Below are 22,674 nucleotides of genomic sequence, written 5' to 3'. Positions count from 1 at the left end.
CTATGTACTCAGGAGATCTTTTTCTACTTCCCACGTAGATTAATTAGGTCCTTGTATGTCTCTCTCAGAGTCCTTAAGAACAATACATTTTTTTTATATTTATTTATTCATTATGTATACAATATTCTGTCTGTGTTATGCCTGCAGGCCAGAAGAGGGCAGCAGACCCCATTACAGATGGTTGTGAGCCACCATGTGGTTGCTGGGAATTGAACTCAGGACCTTTGGAAGAACAGGCAATGCTCTGAACCTCTGAGCCATCTCTCCAGCCCAGAACAATACATTTTTGAGAGGCATTTCAAGAAAGGGTTTCCCAGTAGCTATGGAGCCAGTCCTGTGGACCCCAGGCTGGCCTCTGCCTCCGAGTGCTGGGATTAAAGGCGTGCACCACCACTGTCCAGCAAGACAATGCATACTATGCTAGCCGGATGTGATGCTGCATGCCTGCTTATGATCAGTCAGGAGGCAGAGGCAGAGAAAATCAACCAGAAATTCAAGGTCATCCTTGGTCAAACTAAGCTACCAGAGATTCTACCTCAGGAGAAAAGAAAAAAGAGAAAAGGTGTGCATATCCAATTGACTACCCCTAGAAAGCAGTAAAACAATATTTTAGCTCAGTCATTTTGTTTAGTACCAACTAATTATATTAACTAAAGACATAATTTTTTTTCTTTTGGTTGTTTTGAGACAGAGTTTCTCTGCTTAGCAGTGGCTTGTCCTGGAACTCTTTCTGTAGATCAGGCTGGCCTCAAACTCAGGAGATCCACTTGCCTTAGCCTCTGAAGTGTTGGGGTAAAAGCGTGTGCCACCACTGGCATAAAATGTTATATAATAATTTTTTAAAATAAGATATTTTGTGTGTGTGTGTATGTTTGCCTGCATATATGTCTGTGCACCAAATGTATGCTGATGCCTGCAGAGGCCAGAGAAGTTGTTAGATACCCTGGACCTGGAATTACGGGAAACTGAGAGCTACCATGTGGACACTGAGAATCAAGTGCTCTTAACTGCTGAGCCATCGCTCCAGCTCCTGTATAATTTTTATGGTAATAAAAATAAAATATCTACTATAAATCACATCCATGTATACAATAAAATAAAAGCCTCTCCTGCAATTTTAATTATCCAGGAATATACAATGCACTACTTACTCTAGGGAAACATAATTACATTTACAAGTGGGAGTTCAAAAGAATTTGTCAAATACAGAAAGTCAGCATGCCATGTTAACTGTCTACTTATGTATTCCTTAGCCTCTTGCTAAAGTCGGCTGTAACTTAATTTACGTAAGACATGGTCCACACCTGGAGGCAGAACACGAGGCTCATGAGTTCAGGGCCGGCCCGGGCTGTCTTCCACAACCAGGGTCTACAGGGAGCTACATCTGAGGTGACGAGCACTTGCCAGGCATGAAAACGCACGGACAAGCTCTGTGTAAACGCTCCACACGACTTACTGCCTGTCCTGTCACACAGAATCCAAGGCATTAGTTAAACTTTACAGTTTAGTCAGGCATGATGGTACATGCCTGTTACCCCAGTACTTGGAAGTGGAGGCGAAAGGATCAGGTCATCCTCTGCTATGTATTGAGTTAGAGGCCAACCTGAGCTATATGAGACCTTGTTTCAAAGACAAAATTATAAGAAATATTTTGCACTATTAAAGTTCTTTTCCCTTATAGACACTAATAATAGTTTATTATTGTTATTATTAAGTAATAATGCCAAATATTCTGATAGCGTCTAATGTTGTCCTCAGTGACCTCAAACTTGCATCCCTCCTACCTCAGCTTCCTGAAGACAGGACTACGACTCTTGAGTTTAACACCCTCGTCATGAGTGAGCCAACTTTAGCCAATCCTGTTACTGAGCATTCAGGTTACCACTGCTCCTTATTTATTAAGTAATTTCAGGTAAGAAATCTTTAAATTTTTTAAAAATTATTTTGTGTATAGGTATTTTGTCTGTGTGTCTTGCACCACATACATGCCTAGTGACCTCTGACGTCAGAAGAGGGTGTTGGAGCCGCTGGATTGGAATAACAGACAGTTGTGAGCTGCCACGCTGGTGTCTGAAATGGAATCTAGGCTATCTGAGGAGCCGTCGGCGCCCGTGACTGCGGATCCCTTTCTCCAGCCCGATAGGTAGCTTTCATTAGCAGTTTCAAATACAGTAAAACCTAAGATGGGCTTTTAAAGAATACCTCGAACTCTCTTCTTCTTGTCTCACCCTCGCTAGCTGGAACCATAGGCATATGTCACCCCTCTATATAACAAACAGATTTTGTTTGTTTTGATTTCTAAAATAAGGTTTACTATAAAATACTTGCAAATAAAAAGAAGTCACATATTCAAATTAATCAGATCCAAAGTCTATACATGTCAATGAACTTCTATACATTTAGAACAGAACTTTTGTGTATCAAATAGCTTTTAACATACACCATGTGTGACTCTCTTTTGTTTCTGGTGCCATGGTGCTACTTGCCTTGGTAAATAATGAAACAATCCTTTGGCAAATCCTGTCGTGTGATGCAACCTCCATCTGCTCCCAGAAGAAACAGCACTTTGGGAGGGTTCTTCCTAATTGCGTCCACCCCAGGTTTATAGCCAAGGTCCAAAGCAGCTACCTGGCTTGCAATCCTATAAAACAATTGTGGAATTCCAAATACATGCAGCATTTCCAGTATAAGTAATTCAATTTGGGTAATTACACAAGAATTATCACCATATCCCAGCTAAAGCAGGAGGATCATTAGGAAGATATTTAGTCTGAGTTACACAGTGAGTTCAAGGTCTAGATTGCAGAGCAAGAGCTTATCTCAAAGGAAGAAAAAAAAGTAAAAGGGAGAAATTTAAAGTATTGATAAAACAATAATTCAAGTAGGGATGATGCTGGTAATTCCAGTTACAAGGGTCAGAGATATGAAGAACTCTCCAAGTTTGAGGTAAATCTGGTGGGGGCAACATAGCAAGTTGAGGGCTATCCAGAGATATAATAAAAACCTGCCTCAAAAAGAAAAAAGGGGGAGAGGGCAAGCATGGTAGTGCATGCCTTTAATACCAGCACTTAGGAACCAGAGGCTGTTGGATCTCCTAGTTCTAGATTAGCACGATCTACACAGCAAGTTCCAGGCCAGACAGAGCTACATGGTGAGACCCTTTCTGAAAAACAAATGAAACACACACACACACACACACACCACGGGTGGGAGGTAGGGGTGTGAAACAGTCAATCTTGGAAAACCATTACCACAGATATATACAAGCTGGAATCGGCCTTTATAGAACTGTTTCCTACACCTACTGTTTTTTCAGTGAAAATATCCCCTAAGAATGAGGCTCAAAGCAACAACCCTTCTGAAACTAGCAGAGACATACAAAACAGCTCTGACTAGTCTTATAACCTAAGGAGGTAATCTAAAGCTCAGTTACCTGTGCTATCGCTGCTTAATTTGTTAATTTTGAGCTAAGAATGGAAACCACAGGCTTGCAGTTTACACCACTAAACTACACCCCAGTCACTCACAGAATTAAACGTCGCTAGAAATTTGCAGGGCAGTGGTGGCACATGCCTTTAATTCCAGTACTTGGGAGGCAGAGGCAGGTGAATCTTGGTGTGTGCATGTAAAAAAATCTTAGTGCATACTATAAGAAAAAGAGTGTTATATATTATTATAGTAGATAACTATTAACATCTTTTGTTTTATTCTGGTATTTTTTTTGTCACTGGTTTTTATCTGTCTTGCCTTCTTTTGGGGGGGGGGGACATGAAGCAGAGTGAGCAGGAAAGTGGGAAGAACCAAGTAGGAGTTGGGGAGAGCAAAGAATATGATCAAAATATATTGTATAATATTCTTTTGGGTTTGGGGTTTTTTGCTTTGCTTTTCAAGATATGGTTTCTCTGTGTGACAGCCCTAACTGTCCAGGAACTTGCTTTGTAGACCAGGCTGTCACAGAGATCTGCCTCCTCACCCGAGCCTTAACTTTAACGCTGAGAGCTGGGATTAAAGGTGCGTGCCACCATGCCCAGCTGAAAAAAAAAAAAAAAAAAGATTTTAAAGAAAAGAGTCCATAAAGAATTTCCAATTGTAGGTGAAAATTCTTATATGGTAATAAAAATAAGTTAAATCAGGACACAAAATTTATAGACAGAGTATGATTTCAAATATATAACTAAAATCAATCATACAGGGAAAAAAGACTAAAAGGAAAGGAACTAAAATAGCAATAGCAAGCATTTTCAAATTGTGAAATAATTTAATTGTCACACTTTGTCTTTTTCAGCTTTCTTAAAATAAATCAGCATACTGGAGTTTACAAAAAAATCTCCTTAGCTGAATTTTCAGATTATATATTTTTTTCATTTAATCAAAGTCAGAGGACTCACTGTAATTTTTCTGTTTTTTGAGACAGAGTTTCTCTGTGTAGCACTGGTTGTCTTGGAACTCATTCTTAGACAGGCTGGCCTCAAACTCACAGACAACCGCCTGCCTCTGCCTCCCAAGTGCTGGGATTAAAAGTACACGCCACCACCATCTGGCTAACTTGCATTCTTTTTAAAGAAAACATTTTACATCTCATATTTGCAATGGGAATAATTTTTCTAAATGCTGCCTGTCCAAACAACCATGACAAGTCTGTCAGGAATGAACACACACACACACACACACACACCTTGAATTTTGTAGTATGTAAAGCAATAGACAAACCTATGTAGAATATTCATAACTTTCCAATCTCCAGAAACACCGCTCGTCACCCGAACCGTTTGTGCAATGCTGGACACAGCTGCAAGAATTGCTGCTCCATCATTTCTCTGGAGTGCAGAGCTGCCTAAAACCACCATGGGTTTCTTAGCTTCCTTTAAGACCTATTAAAAACAAACAAACAAACAAAAATGAGCCGTGACCTTAAAACATTCCAAGTATAAGCTAAACAATCTAACCATAGTTGCATTTACGTGTTCTTCTAAGTTTGGAAATCTAACATGAAGAATCATTAATTTACCTAACAATATCTGAGTTAATAAAAACATTTTGCAGCCGGGCGGTGGTGGCACACGCCTTTAATCCCAGCACTCGGGAGGCAGAGGCAGGTGGATCTCTGTGAGTTCGAGGCCAGCCTGATCTACAAGAGCTAGTTCCAGGACAGGCACCAAAAGCTACAGAGAAACCCTGTCTCAAAAAACCAAAAGAAAAAAAAAACATTTTGCCAATGCACTGTGAAAAAGCTCAATATTTTACACAAGTAAGCATTGGGGATGAAAATTCTAGCCAAGTGTCCTTTGGCTGGAATGAATATCGGTAAGTTGCTACAACGTGGAGAGCGACCCTACAGATGGTCAAATGGTACTGAAGACCCAGGTGTGGTGAATATCAATGTCAGAGCACAAAAGAACTGAAGCTCAAGTGTCACCCCTACACTTCCTATAGTCACTAAGACCCAGACAGAGAGAAAGCAGGGAAGCAGCAGAGACTGCTTCACCACAGAACAAGGGGTGAGTTTCCAGAGGACACCAAACCACAGGCTTGGTGGGAAGTTGAAAACTAGGTAAGACTGAAGAACAATACAACAGCATAAAGACAGAAAATAGCTGGTGGTGGAGCACACCTTTAATCCCAGGAGAGCAGAGGCACACGGATCCCTCTAAGTTCAAAGCCCGCCTGGTCTACAAAGCAAATTCCAGGAGAGGCAGAGCTGCTGTTAAAGAAAAACCCTGTCTCAAAACAAACAAAATACAATAAATTAAAAGAACTAGAGAGATGGCTCAGAACTTGGAGAGGGACGGGAACTCTGTTTGGCAGCTCACAACCATCTGTGACTCCAGTTGAAGCCCTCTTCTGACCTCTCTGGGCACCAGACTTTCAAGCAGTAGATAAACATGTAGGCAGGCAAGATATTCATACACAGAAAACAAAACTAAATAAAACTAAAAGAAAGACTAACAATACTTAAGAAGCAGGGTGGAGAGATGGCTCAGCAGTTAAGAGCACTGACTGCTCTTCCAGAGGACCTGGATTCAATGCCCAGTATCCACATGGCAGCTCACCACTGTCTGTATCTCCAGTTTCACAGACATACATGGAGGCAAAATACCAATGCACAGCCAGTGGGAGGCAGAGACAGGCAGATGTCTGTGAGTTCAAGGCCAGCCTGGTCTACAGAGCTAGTTCCAGAACAGGCTCCAAAGCTACACAAAGAAACCCTGTTGCAAAACACCACCATCACCACCAACAACATAAAACCCAAACCAATGCACATAAAAATAAATAAACAGAAATAATCATCAAAACCCAACAACAGTAGACATGTATAACCTAAAGCACCTGGCTGAACGGATGGCTCCCTGAAGCGATGTCTTGCAGGGTTTTCGGAGAGTCTCCTAGATGGTCGTATCTGTAAGTGAGGTCCACTGGACTACCTATGAGGGCCACTTTTAAGTCATTATGAAGCCAACTGAAACAAAAACAATTTTTGGAGTCAAATAAGTTAAGAACAGTCCTTGGTCTCATAATTCTGAGTAACAAAATGTCAAAAGCACAAAAAAACTCACAGAATACTTAATCTTAACAGATATAATTTCATGTGCACCTTTCAAAATAAGAGTGTTGTAAAAATGCATAAACAATTCAGGGAACAGATTTGTTGTATAGGAACCTAAGTACAAGTTCAGTGTAGACAAAGACTACTTTAGAAAAACTGACCTGTAGGTTACATTTCACAGTATTTTTATGGCAGAATCATTTATTTCTCAAATAGTCATGAAAATAAACTGTCATTTATTCACTCTTTACAGCGGGGTCCTATGGCGCTATTTGAGTGCAGTCACCAACTGTAAGGCTGGGGGAAGCAACGCTCATTTAGCTGCGATCCTGAAGTAGTAATTCCCTCTTTCACTCTCAACATCTCCCAGATGAGCCAATGAACTGTGTGTTCGCCCTGCGGACAGTGTCTACAACACAAGTGAAAAGGACGGGGGTGGAGGGCATTCTACACAAGAACTTGCCTGTGCTAGCAGAGGAAGTAAAAGGGGGATGAATGTGTGACTCTAGGCCGCTGGACAAGAAGGAGGAAACTGCTCTAAGAGATGGGGCGCGGCACACAGCTCGGCTGGCAGGTACTTACCTAGTCTACAAGGAAAAGCCAGAAGACAAAAGAAAACAGGGGTGGGGCTGGCACTCGCCACTCAATTCCATTCCCGGGATTCATTGGGCAGAGGAGGAAACTAACTCCTGAAAGCTGTCCTGATTATCACAGGCACACTACACCACAGCATGTTCATGTCCATATACATATACACACAGAATAAAATTCAAACCAACAGGCCTGTAATTCATGGAGACAGAGGTGGAAGCTAAAGGATCAGGAGTTCAAGTTCAACTTTAAATTCACTGAAAGTTCAAGGCTAGTCTTGACTACATCATGAAACCTTGTTTTTAATAAAAAAAAGTAGCCGGGCAGTGGTGGCGCATACCTTTAATCCCAACACTCAGGAGGCAGAGGCAGGCAGATCTCTGAGTTTGAGTCCAATCTGGTCTACAGAGTGAGTTCCAGAACAGCCAGGGCTACACAGAAAAACCCTGTCTTGAAAAACAAAAATAAATTAAAAAAAATAAATATAGGGCCAGGTATGGTAGCACCTGCCTATAATCCCAGCACTTGAGGTAAAGGCAGGAAGATTAGGAGTTCAAGGTTCACTCTGATTTACAGTAAGCTTGAGGCTAGCCTGGGCGCCATGAGACCTTGTCTCTATAACAAGGAAGCCAGACGGGTTGGTACATGTCTTTAATCCCAGCACTCAAGAGACAGAGGCAGACTGAGCTCTGTGAGTTCCAGGCCAGACCAACTCAAAAGAAAAGAAAACACTAACAAAATAAACTGAAAGACAAGGAGGAGGGTAGAGTGAATCTGTTAGGAATCTTCCTCTAGAACCACACAGTTAACACTTAGTTGGAATCACCTAAAATATATTTATATATGCAAAAACAATCACATATTTTCAAAATTCTTACTACACGAGGATTAAGTCACTTACCTCTTTCTAATTCTAGCATTGAATAGCGGTGCCTCAAAACGTGGGTTTGTGCCAATTAGAAGAACAACATCTGCCTCTTCCACACCAGCAATCGTAGTGTTGAGAAGGTAATTGGAACGTAGATCTGTGCTAAAAGTGTAATACATGGCTCAAGCTTACGAAGATAAGAAACTCTGAAAGAGAACTTAATACACGCTAGAATGCATACATAAAGTTAACACATGCTAGGAATTCATCGCCTACTATCGTAAATCCCAGGGCACTCTCCTGACTTTTGTTTAGGAAACAAGGTCTCCCTTTACAGACCAAGCCGGCCTGGAACTTGAGAAGTCCTTCTCTCAACCTTCCAAGCACATCAGCCACCATGCCAGGCAGGTGTGTCTAGATGAAATCAAACCTACAATATTTATTAGTGACTATATTCTACAATTCTGGCATTTGGTTTAATGCATTGAAGTCTTTTATTACCACATATTAACTACACCGAATGGGTCTAGAATCCTGTTTTCACACATGTGTAGAGTGGAGTGTGAGCACATTCAGCACTCAGTACCCCCCACTCCTGCCATCTTCCTCTTCTCAAACAGCCCTTTCTACTTTCTATGTCAAAGTGCATGGGTAGTTAGAGACCTGCAGTGTGTCAGAAACTGAACACTGATGTTACAGATGCGGCTGCTCCATGCAACTAAATGATGGCTGAGTACAGAAGCATTCATCCTTAATCCAAGCACTTGGGAGGTAAAGAACACAAAGTTCCTCTGTTCAAGATCAGCCTGGGGGGCTGGAGAGATGGCTCAGTGGTTAAGAGCACACTGCCTGCTCTTCCAAAGGTCCTGAGTTCAATTCCCAGCAACCGCATAGTGGCTCACAATCATCTGTAGTGAGATCTGGTGCCCTCTTCTGGCCTGCAGGCATACATGCAGACAGAATACTGAGAATACTGTATACATAATAATAAATCTTTAAAATAAATAAATAAAACCGAAAGCAGCAGCCTGGAGCACAGCTTTTAGTCTCTCACCCAGCTCCTTCGGTGGGGAAGATCTCTTCAGTGCATAAGTTGTCAGAGTCTACTTTATTAAGCAAATCTTTCAGAGCTACTAAGGCTTCAGCATCCACCAAGCCACCTGCAATTGCTCCCACATCCTTGCCTTGGAAGCTCTGTAACTAGAAATAGAAAAACAGGGCATCAGTAGTGAACCTACAGTCAGCAAAGACCATAATTGTTCAGAAAATAAAACAAGTCATTTTCAAGTATCAGAAGAGAACTACGCATTGGGACACATCAGTCCTCTTTCCTGGCTAGGGATAGCTACCACCCATCAGAGGAGCTTCTCTTCACAGCAACTGGACAGAATGCAGATCAAGGCGACCCCAGACACAACAGATACATCTACATCATGGCTCCTGCATCTACAGCTCAGAGAACACCGTAGAAAAGACAGATTCTTTTTGTTTGTTTTTTAAGACAGGGTTTCTCTGTGTAGCCTTGGCTGTCCTGGAACTTGCTGCAGACCAAGCTGGTCTTGAACTCAGAAGTTGACCTGCCTTTGCCTTCCCAAGTCCTGGGAAGGTGTTCGCCACCACTCCCAGTTTAATATTAAAATATGTTGTATGAAAATTATTTTCAACAAAAAAAGAAAATGGCTATCAACTAGAGAGTGGGAGGGAAATGAGAAGGACTTGAAGAAGAGTAACAGGGAGGGCCTGGAGGGAGAAAACAGGAAAGCGATGCAATTCTATTTCAATTAAAAACATTTAAGAAATAAAAAAGGGGAGCAAATATAAAACATAAATTTAAAAGAACAATGTTGTCAAAACTATTAGCAAATAACAGAGTTTTAACCCTTTCTTTTGCTTCTGGATCAAATTAATTAGCATATGACTGTTGAAATAACTTATGAGTTCTAATTTAATATATTTAGGGTTTGAGTGCAATGAATCACTTAATTATATCTATTTCTGATAAACATATTTCTAACAGTTGTCACTGAAGCAGATTATAAGCTTTATAGGCTTTTTTTTTTTTACATAATATTAAAGCCAATCTATACATATTCTAAATTTTTCCTATATTTTAAGAATTACACATTTTCAGCTAGGTGATAGTGGTGCACGTCTTTATTCTCAGCACTCAGGAGACAGAAACAGAGAGATTTCTGTGAGTTTGAGGCTAGCCTGGTCTACAGAGCAAGTTTCAGGACAGCCAGGACTATTAAACAGAAAAGCCCTGTCTTGAAAAACAAAAACAAAACAAAACAAAAAAACCATTTTCTTTGCCAAATGCATCAGTAAAACATACTGATCAATCTGCAAAGCAAAAAACCAGCAATCTGGATATGACTAAAAACTGCCCCACTACTCACTTAGTCTAAAAATGAGAAGCAGCCATGGTGTGTGGGACCAGGGCAAGAAACCCTAGCTTGGCAGGATGCTGTGTGTGCTACCTTAGGAACAAAGGAACTTCAATATGAGCTCTGGACAATGAAAATCATGGCGCTATAGTTACCTTAGCTGAACGCAACCTCTTCTAAACTATCTGCCATTCCCTCTAGGCTTTTGCTTTGTCTACACTGCATCTCATCCGGTCTTTCTTTCCTCTTTTATCGGCTGCTGGAAACTAAGCCCAGGCTTTGCACATGCTAAGCACACTAGTACAAGTGAGTTACACCCAAGCTCACATTCACCCTTAGGCTTTGTTTCAGGATCACTTCCTTTAGGAAGGCATCTTGATACCATAGTTTTGGTCAGGCACCGTGCACCCTTCTGTGCTTTCTCATTAGTGTCCTAGCAGACCAACAACTATGCCCTTCTCTAGCATGACAAGGTAGAAGGTAGAGGTCATGTGTGGTTAGTCTGTTATATTAGTATAATATCTGAGATACAGCTCTCAAAAATATCAAATCTTGGCAAGAGAGAGAGAGAGAGAGAGAGAGAGGGAAAGAGAAGAATGGGTGTGATGGTGCATGTCTTTAATCATAGCACTTAGAAGGCAGAGGCAAGCAAGCAGATCCTGCATGTTTAAGACCAGCCTGGTCAGCTGGAGCTACACAATGAAAGCCCTGTCTAAAAAAATAAAGGAAGAAATAATAAAGGAAGAAAGAGGATGAAAGAGAAAGATATGCCCTTTCTCATGACAAAGTTGTTTCTTAGAAACTACACACTATTTATCCTATATTCCAATTTTTTACCATTCCAGCTACACGAGAGAGTGCATCTTCCCAGCAGGTGTAAGTTAAAAGCCCCTTTTCATTTCTGATCATTGGCTCAGTAAGTCTTTGACGTTTTAGTCCATCATAGGCAAATCTAGACAAAAGAAATCACACAATATACAGAATTTTGATAAGGAGCAACTACAATTTCCATGGTTTAAAAAAAAAAATCTTATTTAAATAGAAGATTACCTAAAATATTAAACAGAATAATAAATACCTAAGGCAGGCATGGTGGCAAGAGATAGATCTGCCTTAGCTGGGCACAGTGGCACACGCCTTTAATCCCAGTATGGGAAGCAGAGGCAGAGACAGATGGATCTGTGCGTTCGAGGCCAGCCTGGTCTCCAGAGAGAGCTCCAGGACAGCCAGGCTACACTGAGAGAAAGAAAAGCTCTCCCTTTGCTCCGTTATTCCCCGAGCACTGGAAATGGGAAGCAGGGCCTGTGTTCTATAGCTAAGCTATATCTCCAGCCCCTCTGTATTTTTATTTTGAAACAAGGTCTATGTTTCCCAGGCTGGCTATGAATTTCAGATCCTCCTGTTTCAGTCTCCAAGTAGCTTCGACTACAAACTTGTGCCACTATGCCCATCATTTATAACTATTAATGTTGCTTTTTTTCCCATTCTCTTTATAAAAATTCAGACTTTTCAATAGACTATATCATTTTGCAACATAAAAATTTCCATTAAAAATGACAATAAGGACTGGAGAGATGACTATGTGGTTAGGAGCTCTTATTCTCACAGAGGAACTGAACTCAGTTCCCAGCACCCACATGATGGCTCACACTGTCCATAACACTGTAATAATCATAGATCCATAGGAGCAAAACACTCACATATAAACTAAATCTAAAGGGAAACTATAAATTTTTATAGCAACTGTAAAAACATACAGACAGTACCTGGTTTTATCAGAGATCCATTCTTCATTAATATCTTCATGCATTCGTGGCAAAATCCTCATCACCTCTCCAGTCCTTGTACTAACCACAATGTTACTCCCCACGGCATCCATTACGTCAATGGACTCTGTCTTTCTGAGAAAATAAACACACATTTAGTACGCTGATTCTAAGAGCAACAAGAGCTTCTGTTACTTAGTCACATCCCAATTAGTTTTGTTTTGGTTTAGTTTCTTATTTTGGCAGTTTGAGACAGTCCCATACACGTAGGCAGTCCTCACATGCTCTAGAGGACAAGTGACTCTGAACTGAGGGTGACCTCTTCACCCCAAGTGCTAGGATTACAGATATACACTTCCAGACCCACCTCCCTTTCTATATCTAAAGATGGTGGGACTTAGAAAGATAACGACAGACATAAGCACCTCCAGATTTGAAACACACTGACGGCCAGCTGCACGGGAGCACAACTCATCCATCCTGGGCGCTGGCTGTCAAAGATAGCTACAAACCAACTATTCCCGAGAGCAGAAAGGAGTTCAACAAAAATAAACAAGGAAATAAAATAAAAATCCCACAAAATAAGTTTTTTTTGTTTTGTTTTGTTTTTTTTAAATTTTATCACTTACACACCAAAATGTAAGCTACTTTAGATGTATAAAATCTTCTCTGTGGGGCTGGAGAGGTGTTGTAGTGGTTAAGAGCACTTGTTGATTTTGCAGAACCCGAGTTTGGTTCCCAGCACCCAGATGGCGGCTCACCACAATCCAACTCCAATTTCAAAGGATTTATTTTTTTTTTTTTTATTTTTTTTTTTTTTTGGTTTTTCGAGACAGGGTTTCTCTGTGGTTTTGGAGCCTGTCCTGGAACTAGCTCTTGTAGACCAGGCTGGTCTCGAACTCACAGAGATCCACCTGCCTCTGCCTCCCAAGTGCTGGGATTAAAGGCGTGCGCCACCTCCGCCCGGCTTTTTTTTTTTTTTTTTTTTTTTTTAAATTTCAAAGGATTTAATGCTCTCTTCTGGCCTCTTCAGGCACCTGCATACATACAGTATTCATACATAACTCAGACCCACATACACGCACATAAAATAAAAAATAAGTCTAAAAACAACTTTTGTGGAACTGGAAATGTGGTTTAGTAAATACAGTACTAGTTATGCAAGCACAAAGATAGGAATTCAGATTCCTAGCAGCCACAGAAAAGCCAGGAGGGCTTGTCAGCATAGATAGCACTCTGGAGGATGGAGAGCTAGGTGGGTGGACCAGGAAAACTGGCTAGTCAAAGTAGGAACAGCAATTGATAGGCAGCTGCAGGCTAAGCAAGAAATGCTGCCTCGATAAATGGAGTGAAGGGAGTCAGGAAGACACCTGTCAACATCTGGTCTCCACACATGTGCACACGCACAAGAACACTGACTAGCTAAAAATCTAAAATAGTTAGGTGTGAGTGGCACACAGTGTAATCCCAGCACTTGGAATGCAGAGGCAGGTAGATTTCTGTGAATTCAAGGTCACTCTGGTCTACAATAACCAATTCCAGGACAGCCAAGGCTACATAGAAAGACCCTGTCTCAAACAAAAACAAATAAATCTTTAATGGTCTGGCTTGATGCTGTTCCTGTCTCCCTTCTCATTAAAGGCTAGTACCATGCATGGTACACATGCACATAAGTTTTTTAATCTTAGAAAGAAAGAAACTATAAATAGTTTTGTAGAGGTTTATCCTACCTTTCAATTTAACTAGCTACCTTCCAACAAACCATTCTTCTGGAACTGGTCCAGACCCAATCAGTGGGTATAGGCTGCACATGTATAAAGTCATGAGATGCAATGTCTCAAACTCACGTAAAGAGGCCACCTCACATCCACATCACTCACACACACACACCACATATAAACATGGAAACATGTACACACATACAAATCTTTTTTGGTGTCTTTTTGTTGTTGTTGTTTTGTTTTGTTTTTCCAGACAGAGTTTCTCTGTGTAACAGCCCTGGCTGTCTTGGAACTCACTCTGTAGACCAGGCTGACCTCAAATTTACAAAGATCCATCTGCCTTTGCCTCTCGAGTGCTGGGACTAAAGTGTATACCACCACATCCTGGTAACACAGATTTTTTTTTTCTTTTTACTTGATTTTGGTCTACACTTTTGTTTGCTTTAAGTTAAAATAAATAAATAAATAAATAAATAAATAAAATTTGGGAAGAAAATGACACAGAACATTTTATAAAAAGTAGAGAACTACAATTTAAAAACAAGGCCAGGAAGGTAGCTCAGAGAGTAAAGGCGCTTGCTGAGCAAGCCTGAAGACCTGAGTTGATCCCTAGAACCCACACAGGAGCCAGATGAAGTGGCAAACATCTCTAATCCAGCACTCCTACAGTGAGTTTGTATTTCTAATCCAGGACTCCTACAGTGAGTTTGTAGGCTGGCAGGCCTGGCATATGCAGCACAATGGAAGAAATAAGAAACCTTCCTTAACAAGGTAAAAACTAATTTCCAAAAGTTGTCCTTCTCGGGGGCTGGAGAGATGGCTCAGAGGTTGAGAGCACTGTCTGCTCTTCCAAAGGTCCTGAGTTCAATTCCCAGCAACCACATGGTGGCTCACAACCATCTGTAATGAGGTCTGGTGCCCTCTTCTGGCATGCAGGCATACACACAGACAGAATATTGTATACATAATAAATAAATATTTAAAAAAAAAAAGTTGTCCTTCTCATGTTTACAATGGCACGCACCCACCCATCTGTGCAAGAACACAAGCACAAGCACACAAACTAAATAAAAATTAAAAACAAATAATCAGGGCTACGAGTATGGTTCAGTCTGCAAAGCCATTGCCTAGTAAGTACAATGACCTGAGTCTACTCTCAAAGCGTATGTGAAAACATTGGTATGCTGGTGCATGCTTGGAATCCTGGTGCCGGAGAGGCAAGGGGAGAAGGTCTCTCGCCAGCCAGTCTAGGCCAACAAGAGACCCTGCCTCAAAGAAAGTGGACAATGTTTCTGAAGATGACACCAAACGTCGTCCTCTGGCCTCCAAACACACCTGCACACATGTTCATGGGCACCTACACCACATTTGCCCCAGCCCACACACAAAATAAAATCTTGTAAAAACAAATTTGTTGAAAACGCAAAGATAAATACCTTGTTTCCCAAGGCCGGGCAGTAAAGGCATAAGGCTTAGAGGTCAGGGCACCTACAGGGCAGATATCAATGATATTCCCAGACAATTCAGACATGAACATTTTCTCGATGTATGTGCCAACTTGCATGTCATTTCCTCTGCCTGTTGTGCCCAAATCATCTACTCCTGCAATCTCACTTGCAAACCTAAAAAATAGGAATTTATCAAATGGTTGAGTCCAGAAAACAGCATTTCCTTTCTGGCTCATAATCACAAAGGCAACAACTTTCAAAACATTAAAAAGGCATTAGTGTATTTCCATGTGTATGTATAAGCATAGTTAGCAAATAAAAATTAAAAAATTAATGTTTTTCTGTAACTAAAGTGGAACACACAAATGGAAAACTGTACACATAATTTGTACACAGTTTGGTACGTTATCACAGAATACCAGATGTAAAGGTTTAAACTGAACTGAATTTGGCATTGTTTGAAAGCAAATTAGCATAGTCCTTTTACCAGAATATATGAAAAAAAAAATACCAAAACTAAACAAAATCTAACTTTTTCCCCACTAAATAATGGCTATAGTTTCAAGTGTTGTTATTCAATGAAACTATATGGAAATATTCCTGAAGAGAAACATTACCTGATGCATCGGGTACACTGTATACATCTGGTCATGATAGTCTTTACCAGGGGTCCAAGGTTCTTGTCCTCCACAGCACGTTTCCCCTCTAGAAATCGGCTCCTATCGCTCCCAAACATCATGGACTGGTCCTTAAGTAGATTAGGAAACAGTCAATCTAATGTTATAATGAAATTAAAATGAGTCCATCAAAAAGATTTACAGAATTATTCTAGATACCTGCAGATCACATTCACCTCCCTGGTCACAAATAGGACAGTCCAATGGGTGATTTGCTAATAAGAACTCCATCACACCTTCTCTGTATGAAAAATCAAATATATAGAGTGACAAAAGCAGCTACCCCTAAAAAATGGCGATCTACAGGCTAGCTCAATAACCTTCAGTATTAAATACAGTTTGAACACGCTCATAAGAGTGTCAACTAAAACACCGATCCTAAGAAATTGACTTCCAGGGCTTTGTTTATTCACTTATTTATTTTGAGGTAGGGTCTCATGAACCTCAGCTGACCTTCAACTCACAATATGGTCAAGGACACCCCTGCATTCGAATTTTCCTACCTACACCTTCCAAAAGATAGAAACAGAGGCATATACCACCATCAGCAACATTCTTTATTTTTTCAAAGACGGGGTCTTGCTATGTAGTCCATGTAGCTTCAACCTACCAACTGAGGAAATTACAGGCATGTGCTACCATGCTCATCTTTTAAAATTATGACTTTTGGGCTAGAGAGATGGTACAGTGGTACAGTGGTTAAGAGCACTGGCTGCCCTCCCAAAGGATCTGGGTTCAATTCCCAGCATCTATATGGCAGCTCTAAACTGCCTTTAACTCCAGTTCCAGGGGATCTGGCACCCTCTCAAAGGCATGCATGAAGGCAAGATACCAATGCACAGAAAATAAAAATAAATAAATCCTTTTTTAAAATTATGCTATTTTAACAATACAGAATTCCCAAACATTGCTAGGGGTAGGATGTAGACTGATTAAGCATGAAGCCTCGGTTCAGGCTCCACTACTGCATTCCTCAGGTATGGTGGCATTGTGCCTGGAATCCTAGTACTAAGGAAGGGAGACCAGACTCTCTAGGTCATCATCAGCTCCACGTGTGAGACCAGCCTGGGCCACATGAGGTCATCTCCAAAATAAAGATTTTAAAAATTGCTGAAAGATATTCTCAGAAAGTATCTACATTAATTTACAATGAAGATAATGTATTAGTTTTATCCAAGCTTCACAAACACACACTGAGCCCCAGAGCAAAACACTAATGTATCATGAACTCAGCTCAGCTCAGCAAGACTGGGTTCTACTCATCACGAGGTTTATCGCTGACACTATTCCATGTGATACCTCGACCATCTGAGCTGATTTCCGCTACTGTACTCATGCCTGCTCTTTTCCACAAGTTGATACTAAATCCCTCATCTGGGGGAGGCATAAATTCCTCCTGACAAATCTACAGCAGGAAGAACAAAGTACCTGGCTTTCTTGGATTTTTCCGAGTTTGTCAGGATATTCCAGCCCTTCATAACGGGCATAGCACAAGCAGCAACAACCTAGAATTTCAATGGAGAAATCCATATTTGTATTTACTTTTAGTCATAACTAATGCTTATTATAAAATATTAATAAAACATTAAAAAAGAAAGCCCTGGGATACACAATGAGTTGCATGACAGCCTGAGATATGCCTCAAAGATTAAAAAAAAAAAAGCACAGATTATCTTTCAAAACAGACTTTAGTTTTCAGCTAGGTATAGTGGTTCATTCCTGTAACTTGAGCACTCAGGAGGCATAGGCTGCAAGTCTGAGGCCAGCCTAGTCTAGCTAGGGTTGGATTTTACAGTGAGACCTTTTCTTTTCTTTTGGTTTTTCGAGACAGGGTTTCTCTGTAGCTTTGGTTCCTGTCCTGGAACTAGCTCTGTAGACCAGGCTTGTCTCGAACTCACAGAGATCCGCCTGCCTCTGCCTCCCAAGTGCTGGGATTAAAGGCGTGCGCCACCACCGCCCGGCCAGTGAGACATTTTTCTAGATTTTTTTTTTTTATAACCATAAGATACTCTGACCCTTCATGTTAATCTTAAAAACAAATAAAGCATGGCAGTGGTTTACTCCCAAAAGGCCATGTACTGGAAGGCTGGTCCCCAGTCTACAGAGACGTGTGAGACACAATGCCACGTGGGAGGCAGCTGGGACACGTGAGAGTAACACTGGCATCTCCGCGGTCAGGTCTTGGAGCAGAGCAGTCCCCGTAAGAAGTGGGTTACTGCCAATAAAGAGGGAACCTCTTCCCTAGTCTCTTGCTTTTCCTGCTGTCGTATTATATAACAATTAGATGTCTACCAATGGAGTTGCTTGATTTTGGCCTTTCAGACTCTAAAACTATGAGCTAAACCTCCAAAAAAGCTAAGATACACTAGTAGTTCTTTTTTTTTTTTTTTTTTTTTTTTTTTGGTTTTTCAAGACAGGGTTTCTCTGTGGTTTTGGTTCCTGTCCTGGAACTAGCTCTTGTAGACCAGGCTGGTCTCGAACTCACAGAGATCCGCCTGCCTCTGCCTCCCAAGCGCTGGGATTAAAGGTGTGCGCCACCACCACCCGGCCACTAGTAGTTCTTAAGGATATTCTACTAGTCAAAACAATACTTTTCTCTTTTTTTTTTTTTTCTTTTGGAGACAGGGTTTCTCTACCTGGCTCTTCTGGGCCTCTCTACATAGACCAAGCTGGCCTCAAACTCAGAAATCCACCTACCTTCGTGTCCTAAGTGCTGGGATTAAAGGTCTACACCACTATGTCTGAATTTACTTTTTCAATTTTTTTCTGGTCTGTTTTAAATTAATTTTTACTTAATTTTTTTTTTTTTTTTTTGGTTTTTCGAGACAGGGTTTCTCTGTGGCTTTGGAGCCTGTCCTGGAACTAGCTCTTGTAGACCAGGCTGGTCTCGAACTCAGAGATCTGCCTGCCTCTCTGCCTCCCAAGTGCTGGGATTAAAGGCGTGCGCCACCACCGCCCAGCTAATACTTAAAATTTTTTTTAAGACAGGGTAGTGTCTTATGTAGTAGTGCTGACCAGGAACTCACTATGTAGACCAGGCCAGGCTCCAGCTCACAGAGGTCCACCTGCCTCCGCCCTGAGTGATGGTATTAAAGGTGCACACCCAACCTGATCACCATTTTTGTGCTTCAAAAACCAGAAATGGGCAGACAAGAAGGCTCCATGTGTAAGGTACTTGCTAAGTCAACCTGGCACCTACATAAAAGAGAAGAACGATCTCACCAAGTTGTCCTCTGATCACCGTGTTTCATGGCACATGCAAGCATGTCATGCACATACATGGTAAAATTAAAATAAAATTGGAAAAGTACAGGTATGGTGACTAATGCACCTATCTATATTCACAATCAGGAGGCTTGTGGGTAAAGGCACTTGCTGCCAAGCTTGGTAGACCTCCAGGACCAACTTGGTGGAAGAAGAAAACTCACTCCTCTGACCTCCACACAAGCAGTAGTATATACATGCATGCACAAGTATGCACAAGTGTGCATATACACTCAGGCATGTATGCAAACAAGCACAGAAATATATATACACTAAATAAAATTTTAAAAATTTAAAGAGTTTAACACTAGTCTGTGCTATATAGTAAATTTGAGGTCAGCATAGACTAGGTAGAGAGACTTTGTCTCAAAAAAAATGAAACCAGGGGCCAGTGAGATGGCTCAGTGAGTAACGAATGGCGCTTGTCAAATCTAGTGACCTGAGAGTTCAATTCCCAGGCCCCACATGGTGGAAAGAAGATCCACACCACTGTAAATTGTCTTCCGACCTCCACACGTGCATCATGGCACATGCCCCAGACCTCATTTCCTACTAAATCAATGAATACATACTTTTTAAATTAAAAATAAATAAAACGAAAAATCAGGAAAAGAGCCCTCGTAAATCCTAAGATTTAAGGAGACAGCTCAGTCAGTAAAGTGCTTGTCGTGTAGGCCTGAGAAGCACGCTGACGTTAAGTCTGATCCCTAAAACCAGTATCAGAACAGTCAGGCATAGTGGAGCAGGCTTGTGACCTCAGCACTAGGGAGACAGACAAGTGCATCCCTGGAGCTTGCCTAGCTTGACCTAACCTGAGAGACCTATCTCTAAAGAACCTGAGGAATGATACTTGAAGTTGCCCTTTGGAAGGACACACACACAAACCTTGTTCTCATTTGTACGCATTGCTGTGTACACCAAAATGCAATCATATAACCTCAAGGGAACTTCTCTACAGATACGCTATATGCTCCACACTCGCCATGAGTCTCAAGATACTGATACCTTGAGGCCTGGCCATGGCACTTGGGAGGCAGGCGATCTCTTTGAGTTCAAGGCCAGCATGGCCTACAGAGTAAGTTCTAGGTCAACCAGGGCTAAACAGAGAAACCCTGCCTAAGCAAAAAAAAAAAAAAAAAAAAAAAAAAAAAAAACAAAACAAAACAAAAACCCTTCAATTCCTAGATTTTTTATACAGCATTTACTTTATATAACACTTTCATCAATGTATTTCATTTCAAAATGAATTACCTACATATAAAAAATACTAAATTTATAGTTGTGTTGATTTTCAAGAAAGTTTACTGCAAGACTGAAAGTCTTCTCCCTCCCACAACATGGTATGGAATCCCAGGTATCATGTACCTTTGGAGCTTTCTCAATTTCCACCAGGCACATCCTGCAGTTCCCAGCAACAGACAACCTTTCATGGTAACAGAACCGAGGGATCTGCATGCCGACCTTCTCGCAAGCCTAGAAGACAAAACTTTGCATTAGAGGATCTTCACTTGGTTCTTGTCCTCACTGAAATAGAAGGCGGACGGGGATCCTTTATTACTAATATCCCTAAACACCTCCATCTGCACCCACTGCTCCATATATTCCTGAAGAGATTTCACTCTTTGCTTTGAACCCAAACCCTCTGGTGAATCCTGGACGTCTCCTCATCTTACGTGTGAGAAATCAGATAAACAGCCACATTCTGCGGAGTAGTCTTTCTTCCCCATTATCTGCTTGAACCACTGTCCACCAGTTCCCTGTCAAACTGTCCCAGTGCTTCATGCCTGGACTTCCTTTTTTGTTTTGTTTTTGTTCTGTGAGACAGAGTTACTCTGTGTAGCCCTGGCTGGCCTCGAACTCCTAGAAATCCTCCTCGTGCTGGAATTAAAGGCATGTGCCACCACTACTGCCTGCTAGCTAATGTTTTGTTTCATCTTTAAACTAAGCAGTATGAAGCAAAAAGTTTTTTTAAACAGAAATTAGAGAACACAGTCACAAAATTAATTACAGCACATGCTTACCTGCAAGACAGTGGTTCCTGGCTCCACCATGACAGATTGGCCGTCAACAAACACTTCAATCAAGGTACTTGCTGCTGTACCAGTTGTTCGAACTGATCATAAACACAGTAAGGTGAAAAACAAATTAACAGAGCTTCACTCATGACAGCAGAAGCTAATGGATAGAAAATTTTTATTTTTTACTAGTCCTCTTTCTCTAGATACACATTTCTTTAAGAACTAAATCTAAGGTAAAGTAAGAAAGTACTAAAGTAACAAAGTACAAAAGCTTTTTCAATTCAGTTCTACCCAACACATATACGGTTGTCAGATTTGGTTTTGTGGTGTTTTGTTTGTTTGCTCGAGAAAGGGACACTGAAAAATACTTGTAAACATACAACAAAAACAAAACTTACCACATTTTTAGGAGTTAGAAAGACCTATCAAGGCTCTTCTTACAGGTATCACTAGGTAGTCCTGGCTGGCCTGGAACTCATTATGTAGACCAGGCTGTCTCAAACTTAAAGACACATGCCTCTGCCTCTCGAGTGCTGGGATTAAAGGTGCGTGCCGCCACCAGCTGGCCTTATTGTCTGCTTTCACCAGTAGTTTAGTTGAGATTTTAACATTGCTTTTCAAAAACCAAATGATCATTGTTTTTTATTTTGATACAGAATGTAATTCCTACTATGTTCTATTATGTGTTTTTTGTAAACTAAAGAAGAAAAAGTTTTATTTTGAAAATTCTTCTGTCAACTTGGATCAATGGTTTCTACTCTTTATTTAATGTAAATTATGGGCTCAAATTTTCTGAAGAAATACCTAATAGACCATGGAACTGACAAAGGTAAGTCTAATACTCATGGATATTAAAAACAAAACAAAACAAAAAACTTACCATATCCTTTAGGAGATTTAGAAAGGCCTATTAAGGCCCTTTTTACAGGTATCCTTAACATGATGCCTAAAAAAATAAAACAAAGATAAGTTGTTGTAGAGGTAAAAAACCCACCTATTTATAAATTATCTGGTATTGTTTTATGATTTTATATACATTATTCTAAGAGAATATTCAGAGGTACTGATGTTTTCTCTCAGTCCCAGAGACGTCAGCATATGCAATGTCACACAGCTAGGGAGCAGTTAGCACGCAGTAGCCTTTGGGTCCACATGCAATTGAGACAACTGAGCTGTCTCTCCAGCTGTAAATGCAATTGAGACAACTGAGCTGTCTCTCCAGCTGTAAATCTGGGCTTTGTAATGGAAAGGGCAGTTCTGTTGTAACTAGAAAGAAGTGGCAAGTGCTTGGAACACAGTTCAGTTGGTGTGCAACGCACAAGGTGCTTGCCTAGCATCCAGAGAGTCCCAAATTCTAACCCCAGCACAGCACACATGGAATACATGTCTG

General features: G+C 40.9%; 1 protein-coding gene across 1 annotated transcript in view; it reads right to left on the bottom strand.

The window, feature by feature from the left end:
- The window catches only part of Ndufs1 (NADH:ubiquinone oxidoreductase core subunit S1), a 35,230-nt gene that overhangs the window by 8,121 nt on the left and 4,435 nt on the right, over positions 1-22,674 (bottom strand). The window contains exons 2-15 of the mRNA XM_057758060.1: positions 22,165-22,230; positions 21,288-21,379; positions 20,632-20,739; positions 17,431-17,507; positions 16,162-16,243; positions 15,943-16,073; positions 15,314-15,499; positions 12,157-12,291; positions 11,228-11,342; positions 9,058-9,203; positions 8,037-8,165; positions 6,328-6,457; positions 4,711-4,871; positions 2,487-2,641 (exon numbers count right to left, since the gene is read on the bottom strand). Coding sequence (XP_057614043.1) covers positions 2,487-2,641; positions 4,711-4,871; positions 6,328-6,457; positions 8,037-8,165; positions 9,058-9,203; positions 11,228-11,342; positions 12,157-12,291; positions 15,314-15,499; positions 15,943-16,073; positions 16,162-16,243; positions 17,431-17,507; positions 20,632-20,739; positions 21,288-21,379; positions 22,165-22,225 — 1,708 coding nt within the window. The 5' untranslated portion in view covers positions 22,226-22,230. The remainder of the gene's footprint in view (positions 1-2,486; positions 2,642-4,710; positions 4,872-6,327; positions 6,458-8,036; positions 8,166-9,057; positions 9,204-11,227; positions 11,343-12,156; positions 12,292-15,313; positions 15,500-15,942; positions 16,074-16,161; positions 16,244-17,430; positions 17,508-20,631; positions 20,740-21,287; positions 21,380-22,164; positions 22,231-22,674) is intronic.

This window comes from Chionomys nivalis, chromosome 2 (assembly GCF_950005125.1).
Source record: "Chionomys nivalis chromosome 2, mChiNiv1.1, whole genome shotgun sequence".
Taxonomy (NCBI): Eukaryota; Metazoa; Chordata; class Mammalia; order Rodentia; family Cricetidae; genus Chionomys; species Chionomys nivalis.
This window is presented reverse-complemented; position numbering and strand designations above follow the sequence as displayed.